The 17,510-nt window shown below is 43.4% G+C and overlaps 1 protein-coding gene across 1 annotated transcript in view; it reads left to right on the top strand.

The window, feature by feature from the left end:
- Positions 1 to 17,510, top strand: part of LOC126199682 (uncharacterized protein C6orf132 homolog) — a 610,722-nt gene that overhangs the window by 194,579 nt on the left and 398,633 nt on the right. Inside the window, exon 3 of the mRNA XM_049936609.1 lies at positions 10,816 to 10,918. Within this exon, the coding sequence (XP_049792566.1) occupies positions 10,816 to 10,918 (103 nt within the window). The remainder of the gene's footprint in view (positions 1 to 10,815; positions 10,919 to 17,510) is intronic.

The following is a 17,510-nucleotide window of genomic DNA, read 5'->3' on the forward strand; positions in this document are numbered from 1 at the left end:
TTTGACATCAAAGTACAGACCGTTCCATCTAGTTTCATTTTCCAGTTAATTACACTGTTGTAATTAATTCGTAACGAATAGCAAAGGGTTGCAACACTAGGCGGTAAGATACTCTTCACGTCGTTGGCCTTTTCTGTAACTACAGTAGTGTTCGGCTTGTTGCCCCTTTTGGCAACGACAATGACGGTGCTACGTTATATTGCAGCTATTGTCTCTTAGGGCAGCGACAACCACGAAGCCTATGTCATGTTCCAGCATTCGCGTTGGCATCATGCAACATAAGAAATACTTATGTACCAACAATAATAACAAATAACATCGTCTCAAACAAAGTTTGACTTCTTTACATTATGATTCAGTAACTGTGAGGAGTGACAAAAAAGTTATGAGACTGCCAACAGGACGAGCAATTGGTCACGCTGTGTTTTTCTACTTGTGTACAGCTGTGTGTTTATCGCTTCCAGATGCTTAGTCCGTGTTTCAGCTGCGTATAGCCATCTCGTGATCTTTTGTAGAGCGCCATCAGTGAAGGTGTGTTTCTGCTGTGTTACGAAAATGGCACAGTGGAATTTAGAGCAAGTTTATGCCATCTAGTTTTGTGTTAAACTTGGAGAATACGCGAGTGTGACCTCAGAAAAGTTAGAACAGGTCTATGGGGAACTTTCCTTATCAAGAGCACAAATTTTTAAATGGTTCAAATGGCTCTAACCACTATAGGACTTAACATCTGAGTTCTAAAGAACTACTTAAACTTAATTAACCTAAGGACATCACACACGTCAATGCTCGAGGCAGGATTCGAGCCTGCGAGCGTAGCAGTAGCGCGGTTCCGGACTGAAGCGCCTAGAGCCGCTCGCCCACAGCGGCCGGCACACCAATTTTTAGGCTGGCACAAATCATATTTGGAAGGCTGAGAATACATTGGAGATGAACCTAGTTTAGAGAGGCCTTCAGCTTCAAAAAGCGACGAAAACATCGAACGTGTTCATGCTCTTGTGAAACCAGACCGACGTTTAACTGCAAGTATGACGAGTGATCTGTTACTCTTGAACGTTTTCACCGTACGTCAAATTTTTACCGAAGTTTTGCAGATGCGAGAGGTTTGTGCCTAGTTGACCATCTTGAGAGGATCGCCAATGGCCACGAATGATTCAGTCGTGAGATCGCAGGTGATGAATCCTAGATTTCCGAGTACGATGCCTGAGACAAAGCGGCGAAGTGAGGAGTGGCACATTGAGACATCTCCTCGACCGAAACAATCTCGATGAGCAAATCAAAGTTCTAAACAATGCTGATTTGCTTTTTTGACTGTAAGCGAATCGTACATAAGACATTTGCTTCTCCAAGACCAACAGTTAACCAAGTGTTTTACAAAGATGTGTCTGAAAGGCTAATGAAGAACGTGAATAGAGTGGATGCTGCATCATGACAACGTCCTATTTCACACGGCCACTTCCATCACGGAATGGTTGACCTCACAAGGCATTCGTATCGTTCCTTATTCACCTGATCTGAGACCTTGTGACTTTTTCCTTTACCCAGAATTGAAAAATGTCTTAAAAGGACGCCATTTCGCAATCCAGGAGAACATCAAAAAGAATGTGAACGACATGTTAAAGTCTCTAACAGTTGAAGCCCTTCAGGGCTCCTACCAAGACTGGGAACGGCTCCACTGGTGCATGGTTGCCGAATTGAACTATATTAATGGGAACGATATTGTTGTTTGGAAAATAAATAAATAAAATACTTAGTGGACAGTACAATCTCAATACCCTTCTCACACATCTCGTATACTATCATGTCTCCAAACCTGTACACGTTGGTCGTTGAAATTACTGTTGAGACAGCAGTTACATTTTGTTTCGCCATATCGTTCACTACGTTGCTGTTCAAAACCGACGATTTTTGGTTTATCTACATCGAGCACTTCAGCTTACCGCTGAAAAAGAGTTTAATTATTATTTATTGCTTGTTGCGTAGGTAACAAATGTATTCCTCCGGAAAACGGAAGTTCCATCAGCTCAATCGCCCCCCCCCCCCCCCGCCCTCGGCACCGATACGATACAGACGCGAACGCAAGATGCTTTTCGCCACGCGATCGTTTCAGCCGCGCTCTCTGAAGTCGGCACGACCGGGTCCCCCCTTTGGGCAGTGTTCGTTATTTCCGGCTATAACCTCTGTTGTGTCGCTGCCTGCCGCTGGACAGTTCGGCCAGTCCCTCCCCCCGCTGTAGTTGTTTTTCCTCACCCCTAATATCGAGGCTTTAACGCGATGGGGGGATTCACTGTTTCCTCTCCTTCCCGGTGTTCATTTATTTATTCGGGGGTGATGGATCGCCGTCTCCACTCACAGCCGGTCCTCCACGTTTCCGTAACTCTTTTTTTTTTTTAATTTTTGCTGCTCGCCTTTTTTCCGAATTTCCGGGTCACCCCCTGAGCTGATGGCCGAAGAGTGCCTTTTAGCGATAAGCCAGGCCTAATTGCGAGCGAGGCGACAGCAGGGTCCGCGGATTTGCAGAGCGCATCGATTCGCCCGGCGCAAAATCGCAGGCTGTTTGCTGGCGGGAATAAAAAACACGGGGCAGGAGTGCGCGGACAAAAGCCGAGCGCGTCGCCTCTGCCGTCTGCGTTGTAACTGGGGATTCCCCGCGCGGCACCCGATCACAACAGTCGGCGATTAATCCGGAAACAAAAGCGACGCGTATCGATAGTCTGTCGCTGGTGAGCTGCGCCTCGCCTCTCGAATATTGTAAAAAAAGAAAAATGTTACACTGTTTCTGGAATTAGGCGGGCATTTGTCAAGAGACGGCTTTGGGTCAACTGCTCTGCACAGCTTGTGAAATGCCTCATTTTTTCCCGTTTATTTTTTGCCGTGCCCTAGCGCTAACCTGCCAGTCTGCATCGTTGTTTGTCCACTTTCCCGCTTTCTGCCAGTGTTTCGATTTCAGAGTAGGACCTGTACTCTCAACAGTGTTTTTGTGACAGGCACGGACGTGTTCTACGCCATCTAAGGTCCTAACTTCTGTAAATCCTATTGCAAGGTCTTCTACTAACGCTCAGTCACAATACAACCTCACATTTGGTATCGAAGAGGAATACCTGATGCCTACAATGACCTCATAACTTAGATGTTCTATTGCGTTGCTGGACGACGATTCTGGACGGATCTACGTTTCTCCGAGGCCTGTCGCTATCGTTTTCTTGCACCCTGTGTATCAAAGACTTACCACTGCATGTAGGCTGTTCCAACTTCGGATAGTACACATATCAATAAACGTTTTGCATCACCTCAGTTCATCTACATCTACATCTATACTCCGCGAGCCACCTTACGGTGTGTGGCGGAGGGTACTTATTGTACCACTATCTGATCCCCCCTTCCCTGTTCCATTCACGAATTGTGCGTGGGAAGAACGACTGCTTGTAAGTCTCCGTATTTGCTCTAATTTCTCGGATCTTTTCGTTGTGATCATTACGCGAGATATATGTGGGCGGTAGTAATATGTTGCCCATCTCTTCCCGGAATGTGCTCTCTCGTAATTTCGATAATAAACCTCTCCGTATTGCGTAACGCCTTTCTTGAAGTGTCCGCCACTGGAGCTTGTTCAGCATCTCCGTAACGCTCTCGCGCTGACTAAATGTCCCCATGACAAATCGCGCTGCTTTTCGCTGGATCATGTCTATCTCTTCTATTAATCCAACCTGGTAAGGGTCCCATACTGATGAGCAATACTCAAGAATTGGACGAACAAGCGTTTTGTAAGCTACTTCTTTCGTCGATGAGTCACATTTTCTTAGAATTCTTCCTATGAATCTCAACCTGGCGCCTGCTTTTCCCACTATTTGTTTTATGTGATCATTCCACTTCAGATCGCTCCGGATAGTAACTCCTAAGTATTTTACGGTCGTTACCGCTTCCAATGATTTACCACCTATGGCATAATCGTACTGGAATGGATTTCTGCCCCTATGTATGCGCATTATATTACATTTATCTACGTTTAGGGAAAGCTGCCAGCTGTCGCACCATTCATTAATCCTCTGCAGGTCTTCCTGGAGTACGTACGAGTCTTCTGATGTTGCTACTTTCTTGTAGACAACCGTGTCATCTGCAAATAGCCTCACGGAGCTACCGATGTTGTCAACTAAGTCATTTATGTATATTGTAAACAATAAAGGTCCTATCACGCTTCCTTGCGGTACTCCCGAAATTACCTCTACATCTGCAGATTTTGAACCGTTAAGAATGACATGTTGTGTTCTTTCTTCTAGGAAATCCTGAATCCAATCACAAACCTGGTCCGATATTCCGTAAGCTCGTATTTTTTTCACTAAACGTAAGTGCGGAACCGTATCAAATGCCTTCCTGAAGTCCAGGAATACGGCATCAATCTGCTCGCCAGTGTCTACGGCACTGTGAATTTCTTGGGCAAATAGGGCGAGCTGAGTTTCACATGATCTCTGTTTGCGGAATCCATGTTGGTTATGATGAAGGAGATTTGCATTATCTAAGAACGTCATAATACGAGAACACAAAACATGTTCCATTATTCTACAACAGATTGACGTAAGAGAAATAGGCCTATAATTATTCGCATCTGATTTATGACCCTTCTAGAAAATGGGAACGACCTGCGCTTTCTTCCAGTCGCTAGGTACTTTACGTTCTTCCAGAGATCTACGATAAATTGCTGATAGAAAGGGGGCAAGTTCTTTAGCATAATCACTGTAGAATCTTAAGGGTATCTCGTCTGGTCCGGGTGCTTTTCCGCTACTAAGTGATAGCAGTTGTTTTTCAATTCCGATATCGTTTATTTCAATATTTTCCATTTTGGCGTCCGTGCGACGGCTGAAGTCAGGGACCGTGTTACGATTTTCCGCAGTGAAACAGTTTCGGAACACTGAATTAAGTATTTCTGCCTTTCTTCGGTCGTCCTCTGTTTCGGTGCCATCGTGGTCAACGAGTGACTGAATAGGGGATTTAGATCCGCTTACCGATTTTACATATGACCAAAACTTTTTAGGGTTCTTGTTCCGAGAGTTCCGGAACACGCACAGAAAATTAGAAGAGAGATCAACATAAATATTATTTCCGCCCTTTATACTGCTCTTGAAAGCCACATATTGCATGTTGTACCACCATACAGCGAGACCTTCAGAGGTGAAGGTCCAGATTGCTGTGCACCCCGCTACCTCTAATACCCAGTAGCACGTCCTCTTGCTATGGTGCATGGATGTATTCGTCGTGGCATACTATCCACAAGTTCTTCAAGGCACTGTTGGTCCAGTTTGTCCCAGTATCTCGTCCATGTCCGAACAACATCGCTTTGGTTCACTCCGAGACGCCTGGACACTTCACTTGTTCAGAGCCCCCCTGGCATAAAGTAATAATGCGGACGCGAACGAACCGCGGTATTGACCGTCTAGGCATAGTTGAACTAAAGACAACACGAGCCGTGTACCTCCTTCCTGTTTAATGACTGGAATTGATCGGCTGTCGGACCCCCTCCGTCTAATAGGCGCTGCTCATGCATGGTTCTTTACATCTTTGGGCGTGTTTAGTGACATCTCTCAACAGTCAAAGGGACTGTGTCTGTGGTTTGATATGCACAGTCAACGTCTATCTTCAGGAGTTCTGGGAATCAATCGATGCAAAACTTTTCTTGATTTGTGTGTAGCTACAAATGTCACTGATTTAAGTCTATAGCCGAATAACAATAACAATAACAATAATAATAATAAAAGTATTGAAAGGAAACTGTTTCTTAACAACGGCTTGTAAACCGACTCTCAGCTGAAATAAAACAAAAACACCCGGTCATTCTCATGATCAAAAATATTCGGACACCTAACAGTGGACTTCAGTTTGGGGTGTATCCATCCTGTTTTATAACAGCTTGAACTCTTCTGGGGACACTTTCAGTTAAGTTCCTGAATGTCTGTGGAGGAATGGCTGTCCTCTCTTCGTCAAGAGCCGAAACCACAGTAGGTAGTGATTGATCTTCATTTTATTTCATTTGCCATCATTTACAGATGACCTGCCACCTAGTTACCAAGACTGTTCGTGTTTTCGCAATATCAAATTGTACATATACGGGCTACTAAGCTTGCTTTGTTTCTTTTTATTGTAATAATGTTTGATAATCTTGCATCTTTAAATATACTTAGGAAAACGACGATCCACGAACGAGTTATGCGAACGGTAGGCAAATAAGTAGATCTGATGAAGATGTACGTACAAACAACTCATTACAGTATCAGAAAAACTGGATGATTTATTGAAGAGAAAGAGGTTCACAAATTGAGCAAGTCAATGAAGAGTTGGCCCACCTCTGGCCCTTACCCAAGCAGTAATTCGGCTTGGAGGTCATTGACAGAGTTTTTGGACGTTCTCCTGAAGGATATCGTGCTGAATTCTATCAATCGGCACGTTACAGCGTTAAAATTTCGAAATGGTGGGAGGGCCCCGTGGCCCCTTACAGTACAGCGGTACTTCAACGATATTCTACGCCTCCTTTTGTTGTCCTCCATGGCAAGCCATTTTGGGCTTACATTTCAGCAAGATAGTACCCGTCCACGCTCGGCGAGAGTTCCTACTGCTTGTCCTTGAGCTTGCCAAACTCTAATTTGGCCAACAAGATTGCCGGATCTCTCCCCAAATGTGGGGAGAGCATAATGAGCAGGGCATTCCTACCAGCTCGAGATGTTGACGACCTAAGGAGCCACTTGGACAGAATTTGGCACGTTATCAAAATGGTTCATATGGCTCTGAGCACTATGGGACTTAACAGCTGAGGTCATCAGTCCCCTAGAACTTAGAACTACTTAAACCTAACTAACCTAAGGACATCACACACATCCATGCCCGAGGCAGGATTCGAACCTGCGACCGTAGCAGTCGCGCGGTTCCAGACTGTAGCGCCTAGAACCACTCGGCCACTTCAGCCGGCGGCACGTTATTTCTCAGGAGGTTATCCAACATCTGTATCAATCAATGCAAAGCCCAATAACTATCTGAATAACTGCCGAAGGTGGACCAACGAGTTATTGACTTCATAAACTAGTGAAGCTCTTTCTCTTGAGTAAATCATCCAATTTTTTTTTTTTTTTTTTTTTTTTTTGAAACTGTAATCATATCTACCTATTTCCGACCCCCGAGGATAATTCCTTCGTGATGTGTCGTTCTTTTTTTCCCCTTAGAATGTACTTGTAATCTTAAAACTAGTGACGAAACGGAAATACTTGAAATTAGCAGTTTATGTATTAAGAAGAAGAAAATTAGAAAGACGCAAAGGAGAGACGATTTATAGAACGCCACCACCAGTACTGTCCAGTAGGGAGTATCTCAGAAAGACACTGAGCCTCTTGTTTCCGGGCAGCCGCCGCCCTTTCTATTGCTACCCGCCATCCAAGGGCGAGGACTTCAGCAGTACAGCCACCATAATCTGCTTGATTGCCCCATACAACAGCAAGTGTCAGCCAGGTACTACCTCCAAACACTGCTTGTACATCACAGGTAAAGTTCAGATGGAGTCCACGAAAAACATTTGGACCTCCAATCAATTGCTGTTTATTAAACTGACCAGCCAAGTCAATATCAATCGCCTTCAAATTGCTATACAAGGTACACTGCGCCGCCAGATGGCGTGAACCTACTTCTACGAGACTATGTTACTCTAGGCGCCAGCGTGTGCTGTCCTCTATTTCTATTCATCCCTTACAACCTAATATTACTGTCTAAAACAGTTGTTTTGTGACACTTCAATGACTACACATTTAGTCCTTATTCTATGCTTGTCTGTCTTCGCCTGTGCGGTTGTCGCCTGATCTGTACTGCTGCGACTGTCATCTGCCTCGCTGGTATGGTCTGTGGAATCATGTGTTGTCTCTGCTCGTTGCCCCTGCACTCTCGTCGGTACAAGTTTTCTTTATGCAGCGCTCTAGACGTCCTGTATGCACAGTCGATGACAGTGGTCGACAAGGTCTGAACTCTAAGTGATTGTGTTATGAGTGCGTCGTATGAGTGCGCTAGTCGTCTTTCCTGCGACCAACAGCCGCAGTAGAGAACTGTGTGATCTCGGGTCCCTCTGTGTCCACAGGCACAATCAGCCTCCTGTCCGACGTTTACAAGCAGCAAATGAGTGGGATATGGATCATGGCCTGTCAAGAAATGAAACATGCTGGGATTAACATGTTTCATCCACCGTCGTTCCCTGATGTTGGAGAAGAATCCATACAGTTTCACAGTTGTCCCGTTCCCTTTGACATCAGTTCACTCTTCAGGTTTTGAACTCTCTCAAGGCCCGTATTTCTTCCCCTAAAATGTCTCTGACTGTGTCTGGTTTGGCCGTTTTCAATCAACATCTTGCCACGCCATACTTAATAGTTACGTCTATTAGGGTATCCCGAGTACCAGGCATAGTGCCTCCACCGAAATCGTGGTGAAAGCCTCCCACAGCCCCAGAGGCACACTGCAGTGGCTTTGGACGCTGATCCCTGGAGCGATGTCGATGTTCTAACCATCCTAAAGGTCTTCCATTAGGCTCAGCTAGGGGTTCTCGACAGACCGGCCAGTTTCAGAAACATTACTGTCGACAAAACGTGGCCTCACAGCCGACCGCTGTGGCCGAGCGGTTCTAGGTGCTTCAGTCCGGAACAGCGCTGCTGCTACGGTCGCAGGTTCGAATCCTGCCTCGGGCATGGATGTGTGTGATGTCCTTAGGTTAGTTAGGTTTAAGTAGTTCTAAGTCTAGGCGACTGGTGACCGGAGATGTTAAGTCCTATAATGCTTAGAGCCATTTGAACCATTTTTGGCCTCACAGCTGCTGCTTTATGATAAGGTGCATCGTCATGACGATACTAACAATCACTGTCTCTGAATTGCTACATGCCTTTACCAGCGCACAGTGCCGTAAAATGTATTCATATCATTCAGCGTTCATCATTTTCGTGAGCGGCGATAAGGTGGACCAGAGTAGGACTATTGGTATTTTTGAAAATTTGGGGAGTCCGATAAATCAGTATTTTTAAAGAAATATCATTATCGGCCCTCGATATATTGAAAAAAGTATCGATTTATCGATATATAGAAGAAAAATATTTCGAGTATCCGGTCTATAAAAATATCGGCCGCACATTATAGCTAAATATAACGCTGGTTTTAGAGCTGTATATTTATGTGTTTATTTATTATTATTCTGTTCCCTTAGAGCATGTACTGAGAGGAAAACAGTGCACATTCACGCTTGGCGATAACCACTTGGCTAACACTGGTTACTGCATGTAAAGAAAGGCGTCCGTCGTTCGGTTTCGTCACATAGCGGACCAGTCCAGAACACTTTATGACCACTTCCCTGTTTTTTCATTCTGCCAGTGCTAGCGATCTAGCAGTTGTAGTACCAAAATTGCGTGCTAAAGTTCAAGGCTGCAGTTTCTGTCGGTAGCGCCGAGCGACGATTACGTTAACATTTGACTTCACCACAAAGACCGATGTTGTCATATAGATTTTTGTTATCATTTCCTGCAACTGTGTTTGAAGAATGCGGATGTACAGAATTAGCACCCTAGCTGCGATAAAAAACGTTATTTTTATTTTATTTTTTTAATTAATTAATTTGTTTTTAACGGAACGGGTGTGCTATTTATTCCTTTGCATCGGGAATCTTGTTATTCCATTCATACAGCCATAGCCTAGTGCAATCGGACCTCTTTGTGTCACCTCTACTTTGATCACACAATCAAAGAGAAAGACCTGGCTTGATGCTCAAAAAGTAGTAAGACTCCTTCACACAGTGAAAGTAAAATTATGTTCTACTACAATTTCAAACGAATAATTTTGAAATATTCATTGAAAATTGCGAAAGAAATACAGTATAAAATAAAAATACCGGCCCTCCTTATTGCCACTTCAATATCGATATATTGTAGGAAAAATATCGCCAATATGTATCGATAATTTTTGGAAAAATGACTGTGTATCGATATTTTATCTACAGCCCTAGACCAGAGCCTAACGGCCAAACCTGTTCCATACCGTAACACCACCTCTTCGGTACTTCACTGTAGACACTACAAAAGGTGGCAGGTAAAATTATTCTGGAATTCGCCGAACCCATACCCTCCGATCGGAGTGCAACAAGTACAGCGCGATTAATCCCACCAAATCCCTCGTTTCCAGTCTCTGTTTTCCAGCGGAGTCAGTCTGTGCACCACCTCAGGCGTCGCTTACAACTCGTTACACGAATATGGGGCTTATGGGGAGCAGTTCCACCATAAAACCCCATTCTTTTAACTCACTCCAGTTAGCGAAGGAAATTTAGGGGAAAAAATCGTGTACACGCAAATTCTTGTGCAGTGTGACGTGGGAGTGCCATGAACAAGACACTAAATATCTTGACAGATGTGGTATGAGCCTGGGGGTGGGGGGGACTTGAAGGGTCACTCATTTATCTGTTTCTGAATAACTCGAAAACTGCGGCTTCTGGTGAAAATGTTTCCCAGTACCAAACTAAATCACATTCCATTTCCTGGAAAAAAGTTTCATTATTTTTTTCTAGGACTAACAGCTTTCGCGTTGCAGGGGACAAAAAATCGCACACGATTGTGAATAGCATCTTAATAGTGTAAAATTAATGTTTGTTGTTAAATAAAGTGGATTATAACAAATATGAAATATGTGTTCCAAATCAAAGTGCACCGTACGCTCGATCTGCTCTTCATGACCTGTGCCTTTTCGGCCTTTGACCTTCATGCTCCTCACGCTTCCAGTGAGGACACGGTATTTCGGCAGTACATGGAGGTTTCTCGTTTGTTGCAGGCCATCCGCTGCACGGTCGCTAACTGCTCGTGCGAGTGCTTCACGCCCGGCAAGATGAATATCCGTTACTGCGACACCTGTGGACACAGCTGGGTGCCCCACGGTAAGTACCGCACGTACTATTGCTCTCACAGCCTCCAAACAGGTAGCCAGTCCTGGTAAACTCTTCTACATGGAGCGCTAGGGGCCGAAACGTAATAACATCTTCGTTTCTGCTTCAGAGCAGTATTAATACGAGGGGCGTTCAGAAAGTAAGCTCCGATCGGTCGCGAAATGGAAACGACTATGAAAATCCGATAAAGCTTTGCACAGATGTGTTGGGTAGTGTCTCTAGTATAACCCCAGTTAGCATCACGTCGCTCTTCTCATTTCTGAGCTCGCAGTGAGTGCGTAAAGATGTCTAGAAAATAGTGTCTGCCGCCAAGTACGAGGGCCTGGTGAGAAATTTCGCCTGAAGCTATGCAGCTAACGTTACATAACTGTCGTGCTGTTTCTTCCTCAAGACAATTCTCAGCCGCATTCTGCAGGGGCAATGAAGATGCTCCTGCATCGTTTTCAAATGGAAATGTGAGATTACCCACAATACAGTCCGCAATTGCCTCCCCCTGAGTTTCATCTCTGGCCACATGAACCGCTGTCTTTGAAGACAACATTTTGACACAGACAACGAGGTGTAGCCAGCGTGGAGAATTGGCGGAAAGCACTGGCGGCTGCCTTCTATGATGAGGCTATTGAAAAGTTGGTACAACGCTATGACAAAAGTCTAAGTCAGAACGGCGACTACGTAGAGAAGTAGCTGAAAGGTGTAGCTAATTGTTACACGTAAAACATTTCTGATGTTCACTGTGGTTTCAATTTGGCAATCAATCGGAGCTTACTTTCTGAACAGGCCTCGTATTTTGATAGTTTCCAGTACCAAAGCTTAGCTCCTTACTTGTATCTTGACAACAAAAGATATAATGTCAGAAGTGAAACGTTTGATTGTTACTGTCCTCAGACAAGTGATGTACTTTTGTGGCCGTGATTATTTGTTGAAAATAATGTTGACTGTAAGCAACCCTCTGATGGCCGCAGGATAATAAAGAACCTTTGTTGAACATTAACGCCAATATCGTTGCAGCGGAAGCAATACGCCTTCCAGATGTCATAAGCAGGATGTTTGTTGTCAGACTGCCCGAATATTGGAAAATTTGCGATCAGCCTGTTAACAAATGCCTAAAAATACAAACAGAAATCTCACAGCACTCGTATTTTATACTGTTTACAAAAATCACTTGAAACTCCGCTGTAACTGCGTAACTTAACCCTTTCTAAAGAATAAGCCTATGTTAGTCACTAAATTTGTGAATTTTAGGGGATATTTTAATTTTGGTCTTCTGCTATTGGAGTAAATATTTCGTTACTTGAAACGAAACGCTCACCCTATATTACTGTTCCCTCTTTCGCCAAAATGAAGAACTCTTAAGTTCAAATACTTCTCTTGCTCTTAGGGCTGTCGTCTCTGACTCTTTTCTTCTCAGTCTGTGGTCGCAACAAGGCAACACAACATTAGAGACGGTGTTATTGATAATGGAGTTCCTGGGTAATATTACTCCGAGAAACAAAGCTGTCGCCAGTGGACACGAAACTTGACATTTGCATTCACAAAATTTCCTCATAGGACAAGTTTTGTACTTACAGGGTTGCAAAGCAAAACTCATTTCTGTTACTTTGCAGTAAGACTTCCCCAGTAAGTCACAGTCATCAATATTTAGTTTGATCCATTTATTCTGCCACTTTTAAGTACGTTACATTTGTGACAAAGTATTCCATCTATAAAGAACGGAAACCAACTTTCGACTCGTAACAGACTAAATCTGGGGTCTGAATCGAATTACATACGTTCAATAGACTACGTTTAGTTCTCGCTTCAATTTAAAATTTACACGTTTTCTGAAAACTAATAGGGAACTGGCGGAGGTGGAAACTAAACGTCACTTTCAAATGAAAAATTACCTATTATTGGAAGAACTAAAACCTATTACTATATAGAATGGAAGACAGAACTGTGTTAGAGGTGGAAGGAGGAAGTAAAGGCTCTGGAGGAGAAAATCAATAACACCCCCTGAAAGTCGAAATGTTGTCATTCGAACAGGCCTCGTTTTCGGACCTAGCTTGTCTTCTACCTGGCTCTTGAACCTTCTCTGACAATACCTTTCAGCTACGAGAAGTAGAGAGTGTCCATGAATTATCTTTACAACTTAAAACTTAAATACCTTTAAAACTACACAAGACATTAAGTAACTGTTTTCAACATGTGATAAGAGAAATCATGAAGTTTTGTCTCCTCATTCATACACATCAATGTGTTCGCCCTTAGAGGCACGAATAATGTCTAGTCAGGATTCGATTTCTCTCGACGTACGATTCAGGATCTGTACGGTGACATCTTCAAATGCATTGCGAATGCGTGCCTTCAAGTCTTGTAGGTCTTTAAACCTTGGTTCGGTACAACAGATCCTTTATGAAACAGGAAGGAGTCAAGGGACACGGGATCGTGGCGGCCATCGAACTGGACCATCTCGCCCAATCCTCTTATCCGTAACATTTTCATCTACAAATTGACAGACATTTAGGGGCCAGTGGAGTGGTGCCCCATACTGCTGGAATATGACATCAGGTTGCAAGTATTCCAACGGTGGCATAGCAAACTCTTGTAACTTGTCCGGGTAAACACCACCGTTGACGGCAGACTCGATGAAAAAGAAGGGACCAATGATGCAATTGTGCATCAATCATCACCGGGTACGACATTGAGACTCTCTCTTTCCACTTCATGTGTAATATGAGGTTGCTGTGAATCCCATATACGAACGTTATGATGATTCAGTTGTCGAATAGATGAAACATTGCCTCGTCCGAGAAACATATCTTTTCAAAAACGTCATTGTTTGCCTCAGTTTTGCCTAGAATACCCACTGCAAACTGTTCGCGCTGAGGTTTGTCCGTAAGCTTTAATGCCTGAAGAACATAGCCGTAACTTCTTAAGAAAGACACTGTGCACTGTTGAACGCCTCACTTGCAACTCTCTGGCCGCCGTAGGCACCGATTTTGTCGGACTACTTGCAAACGCCTGCCGTACCTTGTGAACGTTGGCGTCTGAAACAGGTGGGCCACCCACCCCATTTTTATAGAGAACACTATTGTTTCCCTAAATAACGTATGCCAAGCCCGAATAGTTGCTCGGGACGGAGGTTGCCTTCCATACTGTATTCGAAAAGTTTCGTTGCACTTGAGTATCGGTCATCGTCTGCATGAACGAGACCACACACTGAGCTTTCTCCTGTGACGTTCACATTTTATCAGGTTTTCAGTTTCATTTTAGCGTCAAAAGGTAAAAAAAACTTTCAGCTATCTCATCACATGTTGAAAACTACTTGCGGTATTAGTAAAGTTTTGAAGTTTTTAAAATCTTAAGTTGTAAAGATAGTTTATGAACACCCTGTACTTCTTTCCTTCCTACTTTGTTACAAATGACAGACGGCCAGACATAGGCCTTGTCGCTTTGACTGTACTGTGTATTACATTACAGTATACTAGACAATAATGAAAAATAAAATGTTCCCTTTGTGTGATTTACAACCATGCTGCCTTCTAGCAACCGCTTGAGCGAATTACGACAGATCTTCAAGCTACGCTCTCATGGAAAAGTTTATATCACCCAGTCTCTCTGTATTTGGTTTACTTGGAAATATTGGTGAATGTAGCAAGTGTCATATTTATACGTAAGTCTGCAGACCGTCGTGGCCGTTGACACTGAAAGTGTCCTTATGTCGGCTCCTGTTCCCCTTCAGCTTCTTCTACACGACCGAAGTTTCGACCCGCCCGCTGAGATTTTCTTCAGGTTTTCCTGTTGTCCTGTCTGTGTTCAGCTAAGTGAGAACACCATAAGATCGTGAAGAAGATCCCAGTAGAGAGGCCGGAACGTCTATCGTGTAGAAGAAACGGAAGCGGAACATGGCGCGACGTAACTACCTAGAAGATTATATCGTACTTATGCCAGGTTCGCCAGGTGATAGCTGCAGTAACAGTAGTGCCGTATAGCTCCCTGTATGTCGCCAGATTATACAGGGTGATTCAAAAAGAATACCACAACTTTAGGAATTTAAAACTCTGCAACGACAAAAGGCAGAGCTAAGCACTATTTGTCGGAGAATTAAGGGAGCTATAAAGTTTCATTTAGTTGTACACTTGTTCGCTTGAGGCGCTGTTGACTAGGCGTCAGCGTCAGTTGATGCTAAGATGACGACCGCTCAACAGAAAGCTTTTTGTGTTATTGAGTACGGCCGAAGTGATTCGACGACAGTTGTTCAGCGTGCATTTCGAACGAAGTATGGTGTTAAACCTCCTGATAGGTGGTGTATTAAACGTTGGTATAAACAGTTTACAGAGAATGGGTGTTTGTGCAAAGGGAAAAGTTCTGGACGGCCGAGAACGAGTGATGAAAATGTAGTACGCATCCAGCAAGCATTTGTTCGCAGCCCAGGAAAATCGACTCGCAGAGCTAGCAGAGAGCTGCAAATTCCACAATCAACTGTATGGAGAGTCCTACGAAAAAGGTTAGTTATGAAACCTGAACGTCAACTACCCCGAGGCGATGGATCGGCCGCCAGGCAGCCCGTGACAGAGCACTTCATCACTGGCCTCCAGGAAGCCCTGATCTTACCCCTGCGATTTTTTCTTATGGGGGTATGTTAAGGATATGGTGTTTCGGCCACCTCTCCCAGCCACCATTGATGATTTGAAACGAGAAATAACAGCAGCTATCCAAACTGTTACGCCTGATATGCTACAGAGAGTGTGGAACGAGTTGGAGTATCGGGTTGATAGTGCTCGAGTGTCTGGAGGGGGCCATATTGAACATCTCTGAACTTGTTTTTGAGTGGAAAAAAACTTTTTAAATACTCTTTGTAATGATGTATAACAGAAGGTTATATTATGTTTCTTTCATTAAATACACATTTTTAAAGCTGTGGTATTCTTTTTGAATCACCCTGTATTATCCAGAAGAACGCTAGCCAGGCGGTTACGACAAAATTAGGAACATGTTGGTGGGACTGGCAGATTTTATCTCAAATATACAAAAAAATTCTACTATGGATTTTAGAGATGTCTACCCACCAAGAGATAGTGTACAGATTGTGTTTTTCTTTAGAAAAATTAATAGATTACAATCTCCGGCATAGATTACAGTCGAAACTTATTCAACGAACTTCAGTGTTCGCTCCAGCCTATTGAAGTATTCATACTATTTCAGCAGGCACTATCATCTGCACCAGCATCTATAGTGGTGCTTTATTGATCGCTGTACTATATTTAGTGTATGGAACTCGGTACCTCTTCCATTTGTGTCCAACCTGTTGCTTTCACGTGTGATACGTGAACAAGCTCCTGCACTATTTCAGTGTTGAAGCACTTGTGCTTTATGTAAGCAAGAGCTCGTGACGCATTATTCGACTAATCTCTGAGTCAAACTACGTTTCCATGGCTAATCACATATTGAGTTTCCTCTGTAAGCCTCGCGTGCAGAAGAAACACATGTACTGCGCAGGGGCAGCTCTTCTCCACTTAGGCATCCTGGCGTAGTACGAGTTACGTACTGATAAATAAGTAGAACTCCAAAACTGATAGGAAGAGTATATTATAAGGCACGTCACACACAAATGAGATTATCTTCACCAAAATAATTATAACTGTATGATGAATCTAACAGTGGAACCGTCGCAAATACGGTGCTTATCACTCTTTGAAAGAAATCTATCAAGGAGCGATGGAAGAATGCCTTTACTTGAATAACTATAAGACTATTCAACCACCCCATCAGCTTCGATGTGCTGCAGCGCAAAAGCTCCTAAAGTAAGCTAAAAACTATAAAACTTTATTCTGCAGCTTGAGCCAAAAATGACTTTTACTTCCACTTAGCGTAACGAAAGTGTGACGGTGTTAATGTCACGCTAAACCTACTTAACCAGGTAAGTCACGAGCTGTTGCCACTCTGTGTGTGTTGAAAACCTCCTACAGTGCCGCGATGTACTTTTGATTCTACTCCCCCTCTGATAATCTAACTAGTGTTCACAATTAACTGTTAATAAGGCGTTTGTGGTCTGGACCACTCTCGTTACGCATCACGCAGTAACTATACAAATTTACTCCCTCAAAGATATGCACACAAAAAATGTAAATAAAAAAGGAAAAAGTCAAAAAAATAAAAGACAAATTTACCGAAGTACCCTCACAAACAATACTCAGTGGGCATTGTATTTGCAAAGCTGTTTCACAATACCTATTCACACACAAAGCGCTAATATCCCAGTAGTAGAAACATAGTAATCTTCATTCGTATCAGCAAAAATACACGTCATTCACATGCTCGCATTCGTACAGCACTGAACACGCATCATAGTAATCAGAATGAATGATGCCAATTACACAATTGCAGTATAGTGGCCTAAAACAAGTCTTATATTCGAACTAAAATCTGCCAGGCATAACATAGTGTGATTCTGATTAAAAATGTTGGCCATCAAACAAGCGATGAGGTATCTAATAGCTGTTTCATTAGATAAGCAATTTAACTATGAGAACCATAATGGCTCACGGTTTTTACAATTATCCAGGACATACGAACAGATAAAAGGCATCGAAAAAACAATTCA

Source organism: Schistocerca nitens, chromosome 8, assembly GCF_023898315.1.
Source record: "Schistocerca nitens isolate TAMUIC-IGC-003100 chromosome 8, iqSchNite1.1, whole genome shotgun sequence".
NCBI lineage: Eukaryota > Metazoa > Arthropoda > Insecta > Orthoptera > Acrididae > Schistocerca > Schistocerca nitens.